This window comes from Sus scrofa, chromosome X (assembly GCF_054392235.1).
Source record: "Sus scrofa isolate SSC_HxYL_T2T_F1_AM1 chromosome X, Sscrofa_HxYL_maternal_Yorkshire_Landrace_v2.0, whole genome shotgun sequence".
Lineage (NCBI taxonomy): Eukaryota > Metazoa > Chordata > Mammalia > Artiodactyla > Suidae > Sus > Sus scrofa.
The window spans coordinates 111,763,814-111,784,927 of record NC_139401.1 but is presented as its reverse complement, the minus strand read 5'-3'; the positions used below and the strand labels follow the sequence as shown (position 1 = coordinate 111,784,927).

The 21,114-nt window shown below is 38.2% G+C and overlaps 1 protein-coding gene across 14 annotated transcripts in view; it reads right to left on the bottom strand.

Moving 5' to 3' along the window:
* Nucleotides 1-21,114, bottom strand: part of STAG2 (STAG2 cohesin complex component) — a 140,124-nt gene that overhangs the window by 73,501 nt on the left and 45,509 nt on the right. For 12 of the 14 annotated variants that reach the window (XM_013986403.3, XM_021080228.2, XM_005673884.4 and 9 more), the window contains 3 exons: nucleotides 18,560-18,703; nucleotides 13,244-13,322; nucleotides 7,699-7,863 (listed from right to left, as the gene is read on the bottom strand). In XM_013986403.3, coding sequence (XP_013841857.1) covers nucleotides 7,699-7,863; nucleotides 13,244-13,322; nucleotides 18,560-18,603 — 288 coding nt within the window. In that variant the 5' untranslated portion in view covers nucleotides 18,604-18,703. The remainder of the gene's footprint in view (nucleotides 1-7,698; nucleotides 7,864-13,243; nucleotides 13,323-18,559; nucleotides 18,704-21,114) is intronic. The other 2 variants (XM_085007208.1, XM_085007209.1) reach the window with 1 other exon arrangement.

Below are 21,114 nucleotides of genomic sequence, written 5' to 3'. Positions count from 1 at the left end.
GTGGCACAGTGGTTAACGAATCCGACTAGGAACCATGAGGTTGCGGGTTCGGTCCCTGCCCTTGCTCACTGGGTTAACGATCCGGCGTTGCCGTGAGCTGTGGTGTAGGTTGCAGACGTGGCTTGGATCCCGCGTTGCTGTGGCTCTAGCGTAGGCCAGTGGCTACAGCTCCGATTGGACCCCTAGCCTGGGAACCTCTATATGCCGCGGGAGCGGCCCAAAAAATAGCAAAAAAGACAAAAAGAAAAAAAAAATGAGGAAGTTCCCTTGTGGCACAACAGGTTAAGGATCTGGCATTGCCACAGCAGGGGAGCAGTTCAATCCCTGGCCTGGGAACTTCCACATGCCACAGGTGGGGACAAAAAGAAAACAGATACAAATGAACTTACTTATAAAACAGATTCAGATTTCAAAATCAAACTTACAGTTACCAAAGGGGAAAGGTGGCAGCGGGGGTAGGGGGTGGGGATAAATTAGGAGTTTGGGATTAACATATACACACCATAATACATAAAATAGATAACAAACAAGAACCTACTGTATAGCACAGGGAAATCTACTCAATATTCTGTAATAACCTATATGGGAAAAGAATCTGAAAAAGAATGGATAAATATGTGTATATATATAACTGATTCACCTTGCTATACACCTGAAACTAATACAACATTGTAAATAGATTACACGCCAATTAATTTTAAAAAAAAACTGCAAAGGAATAATATTTTAAAAATTTTTTTAAAAAGAAGTGAATGCCTAAGTCAGGAAATGCAGAATAAAATAACACCTTTTCTCAACAGTGAGTACTAATAGTCCCACATTAATAAGAAAGGCAAATTGAAAGCTAAATAAATGTCAAAAGAAAGTAGGATAGTTCATAAATCTGGAAACTTATTACTGTTATATGACAATACCCTCCAAATTGATCTACAGACTCAATGCAATTCCCATCAAAATCCCACCTGGCTTCTTAACAGAAATTGTAAAGTTGATCCTAAAATCCTTAGGGTAATACAAGGGATCCAGAACAGTTAAAACAGTCTTGAAAAAAGAACAAATTTGGAGAATTCGCAGTTCATGATTTTAAAACTTATTACAAAGCTACGGCAATCAAGACAGTAAAGAGAGTACTGGCAAAAGGATAGACATGTACATTAATGGAATAAAACTGAGAGTCCAGAAATAAACCCTTAGATTGACGGTCATTTAATTTTTAACAAGGATGTCAAAGCAATTAACAAGAGAAAGACTAGTCTTTTCAACGAATGATGCTGGGACAACTGGATATCTGTATGCAAAAGAAAGAAGTTGGTGGACTTCCTGCTGTGGCTCAGTGTGCTGACTGCGAGGGCTGTGGGCTAAAGGACCTGGTGTTGCCGCAGCTGTGGCACTGGTTGGAGCTGGGGCTCAGATTCAATCCATGGCCTGGGAACTTCCATATGCTATAGGTGTGGCCATAAAATTTTTTTTAAGAAGAGAATGAAGTTGGACCCTATCTTACACCATATACACTATTTAACTGAAAATGGATCAAAGACCTAAATGTAAGAGCTAGAACTATAAAACACAATAAGTCAATCTTCATAACCATATGTTAAGCAAAACTTTCTTAAAAAAAAAAAACCTTTCTTATATATTAGACCAAAAAGAGAAGACACAAAAGAAAAAATAAATTTGACTTATTTAAAATTAAAACTTTGTTCTTCAAAAGACTACATCAAATAAGTGAAAGGACAACCCACAAATGGGAGAAAACATTTGCAAATCATATGTTTGATATGGGATATGTACCTACAAAATGTAAAGAACTACAACTCATTAATTTTAAAAAGCCAAATAACCTAATTAAAAATATGGACAAAGGATCTGAATAGACAGTTCTACACAGAAGATATATAAATGGCCATTAGCATATGCAAATGGGCAATTTTGCCATGAAGGATAATGGAAATCAAAACCACAGTAAGAGGAGTTCCTGTTGTGGATCATGGGTAACGAACCCAAATCAGTATCCATGAGGACATGGATTTGATCCTTGGCTTCACTCAGTGGGTTAAGGATCTGGCATTACCGTGAGCTACTGTACAGGTCGCAGATGCAGCTCAGATCTGGTGTGCCTGTGGCTGTGGGGTAGGCTGGCAGCTGCAGTTCCAATCTGCCCCCTAGCCTGGGAACTTCCATACACCAAGGCTGCAGCCCTAAAAAGACAAAACAAAACACAGTTAAAAAAAAAAACCCACTTTACTTAGGATGGCCATTTAAAAAAAGGCAATAACAAATGCTGGCAAGGATTTGAAGAAATGAAATGCTAATGTTATTAATGATGCTAATGTTTTTACACTGATGGTAAAAACATTAAATGGTGCTGTCACTTTGGAAAAACAGTTTGGCACCAACTCCTCAAAAGGTTAAAGTTACCAAATGATTCCACAACTCAACTTCTAGGTATATATTACCCAACAGGAATGAAAACATACATCCAAACAAAAACTTACACAATAATACTCATAAAAGTATTATTCACAATAGTCAAAAAGTGGAAACAAACCACAGGAGCATCAAGGGATGAATGGATAAACAAAATGTGGCATAGCTATACAATAGAACATTATTTGGCAATTAAAAAATGAAGTTACAATACATGGCACAACATGGATGCTCTTTCAAAACATTATGCCAAGTCAAATAAACCACTCAAAAAGGACCACATTATTTGCATGACCCCACTTATATGAAATGTCTAGAATAGGCAAATTTATAGAAAGTAGATCCATGCTTAGACCTGAGGGCAGGTGAGGAGAAAATGACTGCTAATGGGTACAAGGTTTCTTTCTAGGGTATTGAAAAAATTCCTCATGAGCACAAGGTTTCTTTCTGGGGTTGTAAAAAAATCCTAAAATTAGAATGTGGTAATGCCTGCACAACTCTGTGAATGCACTAAAAACCACTGAATTTACACTTCAAAAGGGTGATTTTATAGTTTATGAATTATATCCCAATAAAGCAATTTTTTAAAAAAATAGAACTAAAAACTAAAAACAGTACTATATTCCCTTGTGGAAAGAAGAGGAAACCACAAAATAGATAAAAACCATTTTTAAATAAACAAAATTTTTAAAATTAGGATGATAGGGGGCATAGTTTTTAGGCATTAGCATGCTGAGGCCCCCTTTGCCTAGCAAAGCAATAAATCTATCTTCTCTTTAATCACCCCTCCAAAATTAGGATAAATAACAGCTAATACTAAAAAATGAAGTCAGGAGGGAAAAATGTTTTAAGTTATATACAAATAAATATAGAATCTCGGTATGAACTGAATGAGTAAAATATGTACAATTTTATGTACAAAAAAGATAGTACTACACAAAAAAAGAAAAAGGAAATATTATCTAAGAATTACCTGCTTCAGAGACTGACTGGATATATTCTAAAATTCTAATTAATTTCTAGATTTCCGTTCTTTTCTATATTTTGTAGTAGCTTATGTTAACCAATTCAATTTATGAAAGAAATGTATTTAAGATGATTCCCAAGGATGATATGGGCAATAGATATCAAGGGAATATATCACAGGAGTATGGGAGGTTTTGGTTTTTTTGTTGTTGTTTTTGCCTTTCTGCCTTTTCTTGGGCCACTCCCGCGGCATATGGAGGTTCCAAGGCTAGGGGTCTAATCGGAGCTATAGCCGCCGGCCTACGCTAGAGCCACAGCAACCTGAGATCCAAGCCACCTCTATGACCTACACCACAGCTCACAGCAACACCGGATCGTTAACCCACTGAGCAAGGCCAGGGATCGAACCCCCAACCTCATGGTTCCTAGTTGGATTCGTTAACCACTGCGCCACGATGGGAACTCCAGGAGTATGGGAGTTTTAAAACATGGCCCCAAGTTGTTTCACACTGCTCCCCCCAAAAAAGGTGGGTCTAGAGTTCCTGATGCGGCATAGTATATGTTAAGGATCCAAAGTTGTCTCCACAGTGCCTCAGGCTGCTGCTGAGGTTTGGGTTCGATCCCCAGTCCAGCACAGTGGGTTAAGGATACAATGTTACCATAGCTGTGGCTCAGATTCCATCTCTGGCACAGAAACTTCCATATGCCACCAGTAGGGCCATAAAAAAAGAAGTAGGGTCTCTGTCCCCTTCTCTAGAACAAAGTGCAATAGAAATGATGCCTCCAAGATTGTCATAGAAGGCTATTCAATTTCAGCACTGGATTCTTGCAGCACTAGAAAACTAGACACTCGCTCCAAACCCAAAAGCCATACTATAAGAAACCAAAGCCACATGGAATGACCATTTCTAAGTATTCCAGGTAACAACATTTCCAGATGAGTCCAGTCTTCAAGTCACTCCTGACTAGGCATCAAACATGAATAAAGAAGCCTCCAAGTAGAGTTCTCACTTTGGCACAGTGAGTTAAGAATCTGACTGTAGCAGCTCAGAGGCATGGGTTTGATCCTCAGGCCAGTTCAGTGGGTTAAAGGATCTGGTATTGCTGCAGCTATGGCTCAGATTTGATTCCTGGCCCGGGAACTTTCATATGCTGCGGGTGCAGCCATTTAAAAATTTCTTTTAGGAGTTCCCGTCGTGGCGCAGTGGTTAACGAATCCGACTAGGAACCATGAGCTTGCGGGTTAGATCCCTGGCCTTGCTCAGTGGGTTAAGGATCCGGCATTGCCATGAGCTGTGGTGTAGGTTGCAGACGCGGCTGGGATCCCGCGTTGCTGTGGCTCTGGCGTAGGCCGGTGGCTGCAGCTCCGATTCGACCCCTAGCCTGGGAACCTCCATATGCCGTGGGAGCGGCCCAAGAAATGGCAAAAAAAAAAAAGACCAAAAAAAAAATTTTCTTTTAAAAGCCTCCAGATGATTATAGTCCCTGTTTTCATCACCTCCAGGCATTCAAGTTATCTCAGCTAAAACCCCAGCCGTCATGGCTGGAAGCACACAAGAGACATCCCTCTTTAGTTCTGTCTGATTTCTAGATCCACAGAATCACCAGGGATAACAAAATGGTGGCAACTCGAGCCACAGCAGCTGACAACACTGGATCCTTAACCCACTGTGCCACCAGAGGATTCCAAAATGGTTGTTTTACATCACTAAGTTTGGTATACCAAGTGCTACATTAGAAAGAGAAGAGTAAGAAATACATTCAAGGGGAGAAGAACATATCTCAAAAAAAAAAAAAAAAAGAAGAGTGATATTTCAATCTGTCAATCCTGTGTGATATGGACGGGAGGAAGTAAGAACTATTCCAGGCAAATAAATAATAAAAACAAAAGGAAGGGCAGAGAACATATGGTGGCTAGAAAACATCAAGTATGTCTTTAGGAAATCTGGGCTAGAACTTTTAGATAAGAAAGTACTCTTGAAAGTTTGTAAACGGGAGACTTCCTTGATTAAATCTGGTGTTAGAAAGATAACCCAAGTAGGAGTGTACAAAACAAACTGGAGGTGGAGAGATGATTCAGGGAAATCAATGGAGAGATACTGTGGATACTGTGCTTTTAAGAAGGAAAACGCATTTAGAAACAAAAAAAACAGGAGTTCCCGTCGTGGCGCAGTGGTTAACGAATTCCGACTAGGAACCATGAGGTTGCGGGTTCGGTCCCTGCCCTTGCTCAGTGGGTTAACGATCCGGCGTTGCTGTGCCTCTGGCGTAGGCCGGTGGCTACAGCTCCGATTCAACCCCTAGCCTGGGAACCTCCATATGCCGCGGGAGCGGCCCAAGAAATAGCAAACAACAACAACAACAACAAAAGACAAAAAGACAAAAGACAAAAAAAAAAGAAACAAAAAAACAAATGGCATAGAGGTACAATCTTAACATATGACAAATCATAAGCAACACAAAAATAAGGGAAGTGTTCATTCTTTAAACACTGAGATACCATTAAAAAATATATAAAGAAAAGCCACCACGTTTTCTATTAAAATTTTCTGATGTGCCAAAAAGTTAAAAAAAAAACCCTACAGACTAGATAAAAATAGAATAGCCTAATTACTTATGGATATAAGTTGATATTTCTGATGTTAACAAAAATAAAATATATCAGAAAAATATTAATGCATTTAACCACTTAGGACATTATAGAGAAAAAAAGTATAAATATAAAAAGGAAAGCAATGAAATGGTATAAAATGTGACAGAGATAATTTATACCTTTGATAAAGTTAACCCAAAGTGGGAACTAGAGAGAGGATAATTTTTTTAATCAGGGAATGACCAAATAAACCATAGTACAGTAATATAAGACATTATTATTTTTTCTAATATGTACACAAAATAATCATTCAAAACATTAAACAAGAAATAAAATACACATACTAATCATAACTACATAAAAGTAAACCATATATGGATAAATGACTGTGAGTTCGAATTTAAGAAAATATACTGCACTGTAAATTGATGATAGTTCAAAAGTTAACAATTCTTTTTCATTTTACATATAAAAAAAGGTTTTTATTAATTACGACTGATTTTTTTTTTTTTTTGCCTTTTTTAGGGCCGCACCCGTGGCATATGGCAGTTCCCAGGCTAGGGGCTGAATCAGAGCTGTAGCTGGCCTACACCACAGCCACAGCAACACCAGATCCGAGCTGTAACTGTGACCTACACCACAGCTTCAACACGGCAACACAAGATCCTTAACCCAGTGAGGGAGGCCAGGGATCAAACCTGAGTCTCTTCATGGATATTAGTTGGGTTCGTTACCACTAAGCCACAACCAGAACTCCTCCAATTGATTATTTTTTTAATGGCCGCACCTGCAGCATATGGAAGTTCTGGGCTAGTGGTTGAATCAGAGCTGCAGCTGCTGACCTACACCACAACTACTGGCAGCACCAGATCCTAGCTGCATCTGCAACCTATGCCGCAACTTATCGCAATGCTAGATCCTTAACCCACTGAGTGAAGTCAGGGATGGAACCCGCAACCTCACGGACACTGTGTCAGGTCCATAATCCACTGAGCCACAATGGCAACTCCCAATTGATATTTTAAAATTTATTTTAAAAACCACACATATTTAGATAAGTCCATATTTATAAACAAGATTTACACTTTAGTTATTCATTGATAACAAAATTTTAATGGCTAGCCCTCCCTATACCCATTTATGGGCATCTTTTTTGACTAATTCCATGAAGGAAAACAACTTTTCCCTATGGCTTTTATAAATGCCGAAATGCTTCTACTGTCATTTTAAAAAATTAGGATGACCTGACAAGGATATGACTCCAACTTTTTATTTTATTCTTCTGCTAAGCAACAGCACAAGTAATAAAATTTATAATAGGCAAAAGTGATCAAAATAATACACTAAAGTGAACAGTGCTTATATTAGATCACTCAACCAAGAATTCTCTATGGGCAAAGAACTTCATGTTCTAATAGCCACTATATAAATACAAAGGAAAACGAAACCTCAGTCAGGGTTTACATCAGCATATTTTTTTGACCAAGTAATTTTTTACCGTATGCCATTAAAAGAAAATAATGCAGCAGAAAAGACGCAGCTTAGAGATCTTACATCTGATTAGAAAGAGTCCCAGTTTCTGGCTATTTTGTAGGTTTTTTAATAAGCAGCATTATAATTTTTTCAAACAGAAACATCAGGGATATATTTTATATAACTCTCTAAAAGTTCAAAATGTATAAATGAACTGGGAAGAACAGAATAAACATTACCTGCATAGCACTCTTGCCCATTTTAACAACTTCAAACAACATCATGTTTTCCACTCCATTCTGTTGGTGATGACCATTCATTCGGTTTGGACCAGAAGGAGGTTTTCCTCCTCCATTTCCACCTTTGCCCTTTTCTCCTGGGCCTTTTTTGCCTTTTTTACAAGTCTGCATAAAAACACAAGTTAATCAGGTTATACCCTTATCCTTGAAGGTTCAAAATAAAGCTACAGCAGAAGCAGCTGATAGAGTGCCTAATTGTAACAAGCTTAAACCTAACAAAGTGGAGTGCCATACACATATATCATAATAAAATGTTATGGTTGTGACAGCCTCATTGTGGTATCGAGTTTTTCAACTAAACTACCATATACCTCATGTGACATTGCAGTTAGGAGCACAGTCTCTGCAAACTGACAGACTGCATGGGTCCAAATTTTTATTCCTGTCAGCTGAGTAATCTTTGGCAAATTACTCAACCACATTGTGCCTCAGAGAGAGCTTCTAATTTGTAAAGTGAGGATAAAACTGTGCTTAGTGCACAGGATTGTTACTCTAGGGTACAGACTGAAGTGGGCAGCAGGAATAACAAAATTCTATGAAATAAGTAACTTGTTCAACATTTTAACATGATGTCTACTGCTAGTCTTGTAAATCATTGTTGTGCCTTGACAAAAGAATTCCAAATAGTATGAATAGCTATATCAATCTCATTTTAATTCTGGCCCCTCCCTCAACACTTATTTATTATAAAAATTCACTATGGAGGGAACTATATCTAGTCACTTATGATGGAGCATGATAATGTGAGAAAAAAGAATGTATGTATGTATGTATGTGTGATTGGGACACCTTGCTTTTACAGTAGAAAATTGACAGAATGCTGTAAACCAGTTATAATCAAAAAAATAAAAATCATTATAAAAATATCAAAATTCAAAGCATAACTTTAAAAAATTCACTATAGAAATGAAAGTTGTCAATATTGGGGGTGATGACATCATAAATCAGTGAAAAGGTTGCCTACACGCCTCAGTTATAAAACACCTCCCCCAACTTAAAGTCCTCATTTCTAAAATGTCAGAGTTGTATTGCAATCTTTACAGATTAGATGATTTCTATTTTTATTTTCTCTTTGTCTTTTTAGGGCCACACCCACAGCATATGGAGGTTCCCAGGCTAGGGGTCCAATCTGAGCTGTAGCCGCTGGCCTGCGCCACAGCCATAGCAACACCAGATCCGATCCGCATCTGAAACCTACACCACACTCACAGCAAAGCCAGATCCTTAACCCACTGAGCAAGGCCAGGGATCAAACCTACGTCCTCATGGATGCTAGTCAGATTTGTTTCCACTGAGCCACGACAGGAACTCCTAGAATAGATAATTTCTAAGATCTCTTAGATGTATACATTCCTATGATCTAGCCCAAAAGTCAGCCAACTTTCTGTAAAGTATCAGATAGTAAATATTTTAGGATCCATGGACCATACTGTGTCTGTCACATATTCTTTATTTTTACAATTCTTTAAAAATGTAAAAATCATTCTTAACTCATGGGCAGTACAAAAACAGACCACAGCTGCAGATCCCTGATCTACAGCCTGGTCTACAAATTTATTTCTATTGATAGTTTGTATGTTTGTATACTTTGTTCCATAAAGGGCCCTTCCTCCTTCTTTAAGAATTCAAAACTCAGAGGTCCTGTTGTGGCACAGCAGAAACAAATCCATGAGGATGTGGGTTAAATCCCTGGCCTCATTCAGTGGGTCTGGGATCCAGCGTTGCCATGAGCTGTGGTGTAGGTTGCAGACGCGGCTCAGATCTGGTGTTGCTGTGGCTGTGGTGCAGGCCGGCAGCTGTAGTTCCAATTCAACCCCTAGGCCTGGGAACTTCCACATGCCTCCACTTGTGGTCTTAAAAGTAAAAAAAAAAAAAAAAAGAATTCAAAACTGGAGTTCCCTGGTGGTCTCGTGGTTAAGGATCTGGCATTGTAATTGCTATGGCTTAGGTCACTGCTGTGGCATGGATTTGATCCCTGGCCTGGGGAACTTGCGCATGCGAAGCAAAAAAAAAGAATTCAAAACTACCCTACTCTTAAAAAGTATTTCAAATCCCTTGCTAACAAATGAGATACTATTTGTTAATTTACATTGTTTTGTTAATGAGAATCAGTCTTTGTGAACCTAAGTCATTAATTCCTAATTGTAGAATGAAAGGCTTCCCAGTAAAAGAAATTACAGAGATAAGGGCGAAAGAAAAGATCAACCAACAGTAAAGAGTACACTAGAGGAAATCCTGACGGGGCTTATCGGAAACAAATCTGAATAGGAACCATGAGGTTTAAGGTTCGATCCCTGGCCTCGTGCAGTGAATTAAGGATCCAGCATTGCCATGAGCTGTGGTGCAGGTCGCAGACGCAGCTTGGATCTGGCGTTGCTGTGGCTCTGACATAGGCAGGCAGCAACAGCTCCAATTAGACCCCTAGCCTGGGAACCTCCATATGCCGTGGGTGTGGCCCTCAAAAAGACCAAAAAAAAAAAAAAAAAAAAAAAAAGAGTACACTAGAAAAGTATAAAATATCCCTGTTAAATAATGTGCAGCTATATATTTGCAATTTATCATATGCCTCAATATTCCCTGTTGGTATGAAAAACTAATTAGTACAATTAAAATGGTTCAATGGATATGAGGTATGAGGAAAAATATGGAAAGTGATAATACTGGGAAGTACAAGAGGTAAACATACTAACCTGGGTGTAATCTTATAGAGGGGAAAAATCCATTAAAAAAAAAGAAAAACATTATGAGGGAGTTCCCAGAGGCCTAGTGGTTGAAGATTCAGGGCTGTCAGTGCTGTGGCTCAGGGTTCCATCCCTGGACTGGGAATGGGAACTTATATATGCCACGGGCATAGCCAAAAAAGACTATGAGATAGTATACTACAGTGGATTAACAGCACCATCTTGCAACACATGTGGACTCAAATCCTTTAATCACTAAGCTTCTCTAGACCTCAATTTCCTATCTATAAAAAGGGAGTTTTCTAGTCTACAAGGTTGTTCAAATATTAAATAACATGTAAAATTATTAGCACAGTGCATTGAACATACATAGTATAAAGTCAAAACATTTTTATAATAAATTATTTTTTTAGGGCCGCACACGCAGCATATGGAGGTTCCCAGGCTAGGGATCTAATCAGAGCTACAGCTGCCAGCCTACGCCAGAGCCACAGCAACACAGAATCCAAGCCACATTTGCGACCTACACCACAGCTCACGGCAATGCGAGAACCTCACCCCACTGAGTGAGGCCAGGGATAGAGCCCACAACCTAATGGTTCCTGGTCAGATTTGTTTCCGCTGCCCCATGACAGGAACTCCAATAAATTCTTGATCTGACCTCTAACACCTAGCTCATTCAGCAGTGGTTATTCTATTTAGATGTCTTATCCCAATTTGTAAATTAAATCAAAGCCAAAAGTAGTTTCAATTTTGCAAAATGTATGCAGAACAAGAAGAAATGGTTTGTTTGTTTTTTTTATTACCCAATGGCATATGGAGTTCCCAGGCCAAGGATCAGATCCAAGCCACAGCTGCAACAACACTGGGTCCTTTAACCCACTGTGCCAGGCCAGGTATCAAACCTGAACCTGTGTCCCTGGTGCTACAGAGATGCCACGGATCCCATTCACCACAGCAGGAACTCCAAAAGAAATGATTTTCTAATGAATACCCATATACCACCCACTAGAAATATGGCTGTCTTTGGATAGTCACAAGTTAACATTTGTTTTAAGTTATTTGCTCACTCTCTCCCTCTCTCTCTCAAACTACTACCCTTTTTGTTTTGGCTGCACCCAACAATCCGAAGTTCATGGGCCAGGGATCAAACCCGAGCCACAGCAGTGACTGTTACCATAACAATGTCATCAGATCCTTATCCCGCTGAGCCACCAGGAAACTCCCTCAGAACTATTAAGGGACTATGAAATTATGAAACACATAGATTATGTGCACTCTAAAAAGATATTCCACGAGTTCCCATCGTGACTCAGTGGTAACAAACCCAACTAGTATCCATGAAGTCGTGGGTTTGATCCCTGGCCTCACTCAGTGGGTTGAGGATCCGGTGTTGCCTTGAGCTGTGGTGCAGGCTGCAGAAGCGGCTTGGATCCTGCATTGCTGTGGCTATGGTGTAGGCTGGCAGCTGTAGCTCCGATTCGAACCCTAGCTGAAAACTTCCATATACCACAGGTGGGGTCCTAAAAAGACAAAAAGAAAAAAAAAAGATATTCCAAAGACTCATTAAATAAATTATGTTCCATAAATAAAATGGGATACTATGACATAAAAATTACACACAGGAAAAATTCACTGATAGGAAAGCTGCTGACAACACACCTCCAAGTTTTAAAGGCAAATTAAAGAGTTTACATAGAGGGAGTTCCCGTCGTGGCGCAGTGGTTAACGAACCCGACTAGGAACCATGAGGTTGCGGGTTCGGTCCCTGCCCTTGCTCAGTGGGTTAACGATCCGGCGTTGCCGTGAGCTGTGGTGTAGGTTGCAGACGCGGCTCGGATCCCGCGTTGCTGTGGCTCTGGCATAGGCCGGTGGCTACAGCTCCGATTCGACCCCTAGCCTGGGAACCTCCATATGCCGCGGGAGCGGCCCAAGAAATAGCAACAACAACGACAAAAGACAAAAAAAAAAAAAAAAGAGTTTACATAGAATGATTCCATTTATGTAAAATTCTATGTGCATGTTTATACATAGGTGTGTTTATATATGTATATTCATCAAAATGTTAAATGTTTAAAATGTTAAGTTTTTGCTTTCTTCATTGTATATATCAGTATTATTTAGACTTGTTAAAGTAAATGTGTCATGAGAAAATATAAATCCAAAATTCACTTTGGCAAAAAAAAATGCTAAACAAAAACAAGTCATCTTTTGCACACTATATTTACACATGCACAGAGTCAATCAAATGTACTTTCCAAAACAGTAAAATGATTTAACCATTCACTAAGTTATCCACACCCCTCAGGCTACCCACTCATACTCTAAACTTGCATTCGACTAAGAACTTCACTTTCTTAGTTTTTATCCTTGACATTACTTATAGTCAGTGTCAGTCGTAACCCATTAGACTCAAATACTTGTAGGTTACATTTTTAGAGTGCTTTACAGTAAGAAATTTGTTTACACATGATTTGCTTTATATCAAACCACTCATGTGCAAACAAAAATAAAGCCAAACAGAATATTACATTTTGCTTAGCAAACTATGCTTTATAAAATAAACTACTAGAAGCAATGATGTATTAATTCTAACTTTAATAGTAGAAATAGAAAATCAAAAGGTATTTGGTCTATAAGTCAAATTTAATACATGTGTTAAAGGCTTACCATACCAATCAGAAAAAAATTAAGTATTTTTAAAAGACAACATCTGAGACATAACTAAACAACTATATATTATGTATACATTCATATGTATATTTATGGCCTTAAACCAAAATAGACACATATTCTGTACATACTTTTCCTTTGCCTTGCTTTTGGTTTTTTCCTTCAATGTCTTCAAAATCTGTGTCAGAAGAAAAATGTGTCTCTGACTCCCTATGACAAAAAGATAAGCAATTATTTAAAACCTTCCTAAGAAATGTGTACGGAACTTCTAATTTTCACTATATTTTCTAAAATAAATTTTGGTTAACTCATTATAAAATTCTATATCGGCATTAAATGTAATTAAGATGATTCTCAAAGCATCATATCATAGCACATTACCAAATATCTAAAATTACTTAACACAAAAACACAAACAGCTAAACTTTTTTATTTTGTTAATTTTTAACCAAAACATAAAAACGAAACCAGGAGCTCTCAAAATTTTAACTCAAGGAACTGTGGTGTTCTATTGAATGGCTGGTTTCATGTTCTGATTCAAAGAAAATGGTGTACAGGTACAACTGTATTTTAGTACTAGGTATAGGATAATTCTCTTTATTAGGGAATTTTAGAAATATTAAGGATCCTGGAGTTCCTATCATGGCTCAGCAGAAAAGAATCTAACATCCATGAGGATGCAGGTTCAATCCCTGGCCTTGCTCAGTGGGTTAAGGATCTGGCATTGTCATGACCTGTGGTGTAGGTCGCAGACACGGCTCAGATCCCATGTTGCTGTGGCTGTGGTACAGGCCAGCAGTTACAGCTCGAATTTGACCCCTAGCCTGGGAACTGCCATATGCCGCAGGTGCAGCCCTAAAAAGACAAAAAAAGAAAGAAAGAAAGAAATATTAAGGACCCTATGACCTCTCTTACATCACCCAAAAAATATTTATAAGCCTAAGTATAACTACTCAAAACATGTATTTCTTAAAATATATACATATAGGGAGTTCCCGTCGTGGCGCAGTGGTTAACGAATCCGACTAGGAACCATGAGGTTGCGGGTTCGGTCCCTGCCCTTGCTCACTGGGTTAACGATCCGGCATTGCCGTGAGCTGTGGTGTAGGTTGCAGACGCGGCTCGGATCCCGCGTTGCTGTGGCTCTGGCGTAGGCCGGTGGCTACAGCTCCGATTCAACCCCTAGCCTGGGAACCTCCATATGCCGCAGGAGCGGCCCAAGAAATAGCAACAACAACAACAAAAAAAAAAAAAAACAACAACAAAAAAGACAAAAGACAAAAAAAAAATATATATATATATATATATATACACATATAGAAACATTTTTTTCAAACTAAGCTATTTGAAATACAGTAAGGAAGTGTCTAATTGATCAAAATCCTTTATGAAGTAAAGAGGTAGTGAGTTATAGTCAAAAGAACTGGTTCAAGTACAGTACAAAGAAACTGTGATCTTGGAGTTCCCACTGTGGCACAACGGGATCAGCAGCGTCTTGGGAGCGCTGGGACTCAAGTTCAATCCCTGGCCCAGCACAGTGGGTTAAGGATCCAGTGTTGCCCTAGCTGCAGCTTAGGTTGCAACTACTGCTTGGATTCTGATCTCTGGCCAAAGAACTCCATATGCTGCAGGGCAACCAAAAAAAAGAAAAAGAAACAGTGATCTTAGACAACTGACAACCTCTCATTCTTCTCATCTATAAACAACGTTTATGCAGGAAAGAATGAAATCTCTAAAGTCTCTTCAATCTCTAAAATATAAATTTATAGTTCTAAGATTTTGTCCCTATTTTGGAGTAGGAGGGGTGCTTTGTATAATCTGGATCTTTTCACACATAAGGAAGAATAATTTAAATACACATGTGATGCTTCCAATATATGTAAACATGTATCCATCTAAATAGTAGTAATATACTCATACTTAAATACTTAAGGCGGAGTTCCCGTGGTGGCGCAGTGGTTAACGAATCCGACTAGGAACCATGAGGTTGTGGGTTCGGTCCCTGCCCTTGCTTAGTGGGTTAACGATCCGGCGTTGCCGTGAGCTGTGGTGTAGGTGGCAGACATGGCTCGGATCCCGCGTTGCTGTGGCTCTGGTGTAGGCCGGTGGCTACAGCTCCGATTCAACCCCTAGCCTGGGAACCTCCATATGCCGCGGGAGCGGCCCAAGAAATAGCAACAACAATAACAACAACAACAACAACAAAAAAAAAATACTTAAGGCAAGACATACTTGGTATTTGAGTCAATGGATTTTAGAATTGAACAATACACAAAGAAGATAAAGGTTTTACCATTTTAAATGTGTAAACCTATTATCAGTTTTGTATAAAATAAACAGAATCAAAAGCTGCCTTTCTAAAGCTAGTTTTCTCTAACTAGATTTCTTCTATTTCCATTTTTATTGCTATAATAACCAGTTGTCCAGAGGCTATGAGGCAGGAATACTTTATAAATCTGAAGTAATGGTTAAGGTGTTAGCAGGGGGAAAAAATTACTATTTGTAGCACTTATCTACAAAGTTATTTAAACAATGTATTGAAGACAGTGGCAATTCTAACTATGCCCTATAACGTTTTGAGGAGAGAGCCTGTAATAAACACCACTTCCCAGAGTTAATGCACCAAAAACTGAATGACTACTTAATATTATCCCTTAAACTCACGCCTGTTACATCTTAAGAAGATTGTTGTCATTAATAATCTTCTTACATACCTACATGGTCTTGCAAAAAAGGAAAATGTTTTTAAACATTGTGGTGTATAAGTAATACTTCTTTCTTCCCCATGACGAAAGGGACACTAGCTCTCTTATTAGAGCTCAGTGAATGCTCAAGTCTGCAATCACTAGTCTCTGCCAATATTCCAATGGCCACAAAGTAATCAAAGGCTCAATTACACTCTTAATCCTCATCTCCAGGCTATCCCAACTAAAAGAATGAGCCACTAGAGGTTTAATTACTATCTGGAAAATCTTCTGAAGAAAACTGAAGTGAGTAATCAGGGTAAGTCTAAAATATCTCCACAACCAGAGAAGAAATATTCTTGTGAGTCTTTCTCTGATGCTTTCCTCTATTTTTAGGATCAAAAGAAAAACAACAACAAAAATCTATCCTTGGAGCTCCCGTCATGGCTCAGTGGTTAACAAATCCGACTAGGAACCATGAGGTTGCAGGTTTGAACCCTGGCCTCGCTCAGTGGGTTAAGGATCTGGTGTTGCCCTGAGCTGTGTTGTAGGTCACAGATGTGGCTGTGGCGTAGGCCGGCAGCTACAGCTCCCATTAGACCCCTAGCCTGGGAACCTCCATATGTCGTGGGTGTGGCCCTAGAAAAGACAAAAAAAAAAATCTATCCTAGGTGAAATAACATATGCTAATATGTTTATGGAGCATACAGGGTTAACCTTTTAGTGGCTTGAAACTTCATGAGTCATCTATCACATGACTAAATCTTTCACTCCTTTTTCCCATTACCCTGATACCACCTCACATACCCAATCAAATGCTGTCTAGATCTCCACAACATCAAGTCCCTCTTATCTATTATCCTACTTCAGGGCCTAATTACACAAACCTTTTTAATTATCTCAAATGTAATAATGTATTAATTAATGTATCTGAGACATTTCATAAGATCTAATAGTCAAACCAAAAATTAACTTTTTTTTCCTCAGACTATCCCATATCCTCCCTCAAACAAAAAAGAAAAACAAGGAGTTCCCGTCGTGGCGCAGTGGTTAACGAATCCGACTAGGAACCACGAGGTTGCGGGTTCGGTCCCTGCCCTTGCTCAGTGGGTTAACAATCCGGCGTTGCCGTGAGCTATGGTGTAGGTCGCAGACTCGGCTCGGACCCTGAGTTGCTGTGGCTCTGGCATAGGCCGGCGGCTACAGCTCCGATTCAACCCCTAGCCTGGGAACCTCCATATGCCGCAGGAGCGGCCCCAGAAAAGGCAAAAAGACAAAAAAAAAATAAAAATAAAAAAAAATAAATAAAATAAATCAATAAATTAAAAAAAAAAAAAAAGAAAAACAAGAAATTTTCCTCCAGGAGTTCCTGTGCAGTGGGTTAATGATCCAGTGTCATTTTTAGAGCAGCTCGGGTTCGATCCTTCACTCAGGCAAGTGGGTTAAAAGCATTGCCTCAGCTGTGATGTAGATCACAGCTGTGGCTCGGATTCAAATCTCTGGCCCAATAACTCCCATATGCCACAAATGCAGCCAAAAATTTTTAATTCTTAATAAAAAATAATGAGGCAGTTCCCTTCGTGGCTCAGCGGTTAAAATAACAGGACACTAAAAATCATACTTTGAAATACTGGCAATGTCCCAATAGGCTCTTAAGAGTCTGAAAAATAACAAAATCATTTAAAAAGTGAAAATCAGAGTTCCCATCGTGGCTCAGTGGTTAACGAACCCAATTATATCCCTGGCCTCACTCAGTGAGTTAAGAATCCGGTGCTGCTGTGAGCTGTGGCATAGGTCTCAGTCGTGGCTAGGATCCTATGTTGCTATGGCTATGGCGTAGGCCGGCAGCTGCAGCTCTGATTTGACCCCTAGCCTGGGAACCTCCAAATGCCTTGGGTGTGGCCCCAAAAAGACAAAAGGCAAAAAAAAAAAAAAAAGTGAAAATCTATAAAACATCAAAAGTAGACACTGACTACCATTATGTACAATAATATCATTTTTCAAAATTTTTAGCAACCAGACTCCGTTTTAAAGTCAAGCCTTATAAGACTCTAATAACAAATTTAGTGTGGTTTATGTATGTATAAAGTTAAAGGGGTTCACAGGCAGTTTAAAGGTTCACTTTCATTTTGGCACCTCATAAAACTGGAGCTTAGTTGGTATAAAAACCACTACTGCATATAGTAGTTCAAATTCTTTCCTATATCTAACACCAAAGAGTAATTAGAATAAAAGTTGAATAAGTAGCTTTTAAGACGAAGGTAATGAAAATACCTATGTTAAAATCACCTTACAGACCAATGAGCATATAATTTGTTTCTGCTCTCCCCCTCCAAAAAAAAGGAGGGCATGTCCTACCCTCCTACATTTGTTTTAGCCTATCATTTGATTTTATAATAGAAATCTGATATTACATCCTAAATACTATTGCTTGGTATATATTTGATGAGAACACTTAACATTTTAAGAATTTCATGACATTCCATCCAAACATTGCTATTGTAAAACCAAGTATGGACTCAAAGAACTGAACAGCAGAAATAATAAGTTTTATAGTATCTAAATTAAAAAATAAATTTAAATATATTACAAAAAAGGCATAGACTTACTGTTACAGAGCCCAATAAACAATGATATAAACTGTTTAAGTATGCATGCTTATACTGAAACATAAGATCTTCTAAAGCAGAAATAACTTTAACTGAAGCTAACACATTTCCCATTTTGTGGAAAAGTATTTAGAAATTATCATAATATACTTACTGAAGAAGATTAAAATCAGTTGGTATTTCTGGAGCTGCTATCATTTCTTTATCATCTTCTGGAACGCCCCAATGTCAGAAATATACTCATATATTTACGTGGGTAAAATGATGGTTTGCTTCTTTCTTCTAAGACAGACAATTCCTTTAAAAGGAGAGGGGGAGGATGCCTTATTTATTGTAAACACACTAAAAATATTGGGAAAGAAGGAGTTCTCTTGTGGTGCAGTGGACCACAGCACTGTCCTTGCAGCAGCTTGCATTGCTGTGGCCTGGGTTCAATCCCTGGCCCAGGAACTTCTGCATGACACAGGCCAGCCAAAATATATAATATATATATATATATATATATATATATACATATATATATATATAAAATATGTATATATATATATATATATATATATATATATATGGAAGGGTATCTACCCGAAAACTAAATTTCCAAGTGCCTGCTAATGTGTTTTAAATAAGGAATTCTTTCGCTTGCTCTTGACTGCTTTTTCTAGATAGGGATTTGTTACAACTGTTGTAGCCCCACAATAGTAACAACAGATACAAAGAAAGAAGCCTCAATTACAACTATTTTTTTTAATTTGTTATGATTCTCTAGCCTGGCTTAAAAAGACAGATGCCCTAACTAGGAACAGAATATGACTCTTTTCCTCATCCTAAAATCTTTATGACAAGTTTACACCATAATACAAGATGCCTGAAAACTCTATAGCTTTCTGCTGATGATGTACAGTAATAGTTGAAAGGAGCTAAAAATAAATAAATAAATAAGACATAATTTTAAAACGCTTTAAAAATAAGTTCTTCTACCATAGAAGAAACATACAGTCCAAAGCCTGGCTTACTAATAGAGTACTTTATGATAATACCACCTGTGCTGAACAGGAAAGGAGGAATAATGTTAGCACTGATCTATTTCCTCAAAGAACTTACAATCAATTTAAATACCAATAAAGTCATATGGACAGCAGAATAATGTCATGTGTGACCAAAGTAAGTTTAAATCCGGCTATAGGAAGATGCAGTTCCTAAACAAGAGAGTGATTTAAAAGCAAATGACCAGTCTATAACGAAAAAGAAAAAACATGCTGGGCCTGAAGCTCTTATTATGTATAACTTTCTGCTATAATTTTATGCTTTTATTTCGAAGTAAGTCTCATACTTGGTGGCCACCTAAAGACTAAACATATCCAATTAATAATAAATGTTAAAATGTCACATACTGATGAACTTCTAATGATCTCTTCCAGCAGAGTAGACACAGAAGAAACTTATCAAATTTTCCATTAATTTTAAACCTCTAAAAAACATAAATGACTGCTAATATATAATCAATATACAAAAGTTCAAAACACTACATTTCCTTGCTCACTCTAATTAAGTTACTATGAATAGCAAAATAATGAAGAGGAGAAACAAGAATAACAAATACACAAATTAAGCCGTAATCAAGGATTATCTATACCACCACTCTGAGTTTATCTTTTTTCCGAAGAGTACTCATACTATAAAATCTTTATTTATTTATTTTGCTCTTTTTAGGGTCACACCTGTGGCATATGGACATTTCCAGACTAGAAGGTAAATCAGAGCTGTAGCAGCTAGGCTCCGCCACAGCCACAGTCACGCCTGATCCAAGTTACATACGAGATCTACACCACAGCTCATGGCAACACCAGATCCTTAACCCACCAAGTAAGACCAGGGATAGAACCTGCGTCTTCATGGTTACTACTCAGTTCATTTCCCCTGGGCCACAACGGAACTCCTAAAATCTTTATTTAGATATGACTGATAGTATGGTCTTCTCACACTAAATCATGGTCCCAGGATTGTTTCCCTCCAAAGCTACTGTTAATCTGGTTTTATTCTTAGTGCAACCTAAGGAATTATCTAAGTAGTACACCAGAGTTCTGAAACTTGCCATCACATGTAAGACACACTCCAGCCTCCCAAGAATCCAAACTTATTTTTAAAAGATAAACTATTTTTTAAGGGAGCTGGAAAGATATAGAGCTAGTAAGTCCTAATCAACACATCAGGTCATCTAGATGGCAAGATGGAAACAAAGCACTTGCTGTGTCTCTCTGCCTACCTGTTCCCTCTCCTAAGGATTTTATAAAACCAAACTTGGTACATTCCTTAAATATATAGCTTTTATGCAGACTTTAAAGTATTCTTTAAGTGTTTCTTTTAAGTATTTTTAAAGCAGACTCCAACGTATTCTCTTAAGTGGCATAAAGAATGAATCAGCTCTGAAAAGCCAAGAGCACTAAATATAAAATAGGTATTATGTGATACACATTCTTCCAAATAGCAAAAAATTAAATTCCAGTGTATAAGAAATCTTGCCAGGTCAAATTATGTTGCTCAGTATAAGGCTAGCTAACTTGTATTTGTAATTAGAAACCAAAGCAAACACAAAAGAAAAACAGAATTGATAAGGATGAGAATCTCCCAGGCAAGATGTCTGTATTTTAAAAAGAAATATCATACCAAGGTCTGATAGACTTATTAAAAACTACTGAACTATCCAACTGC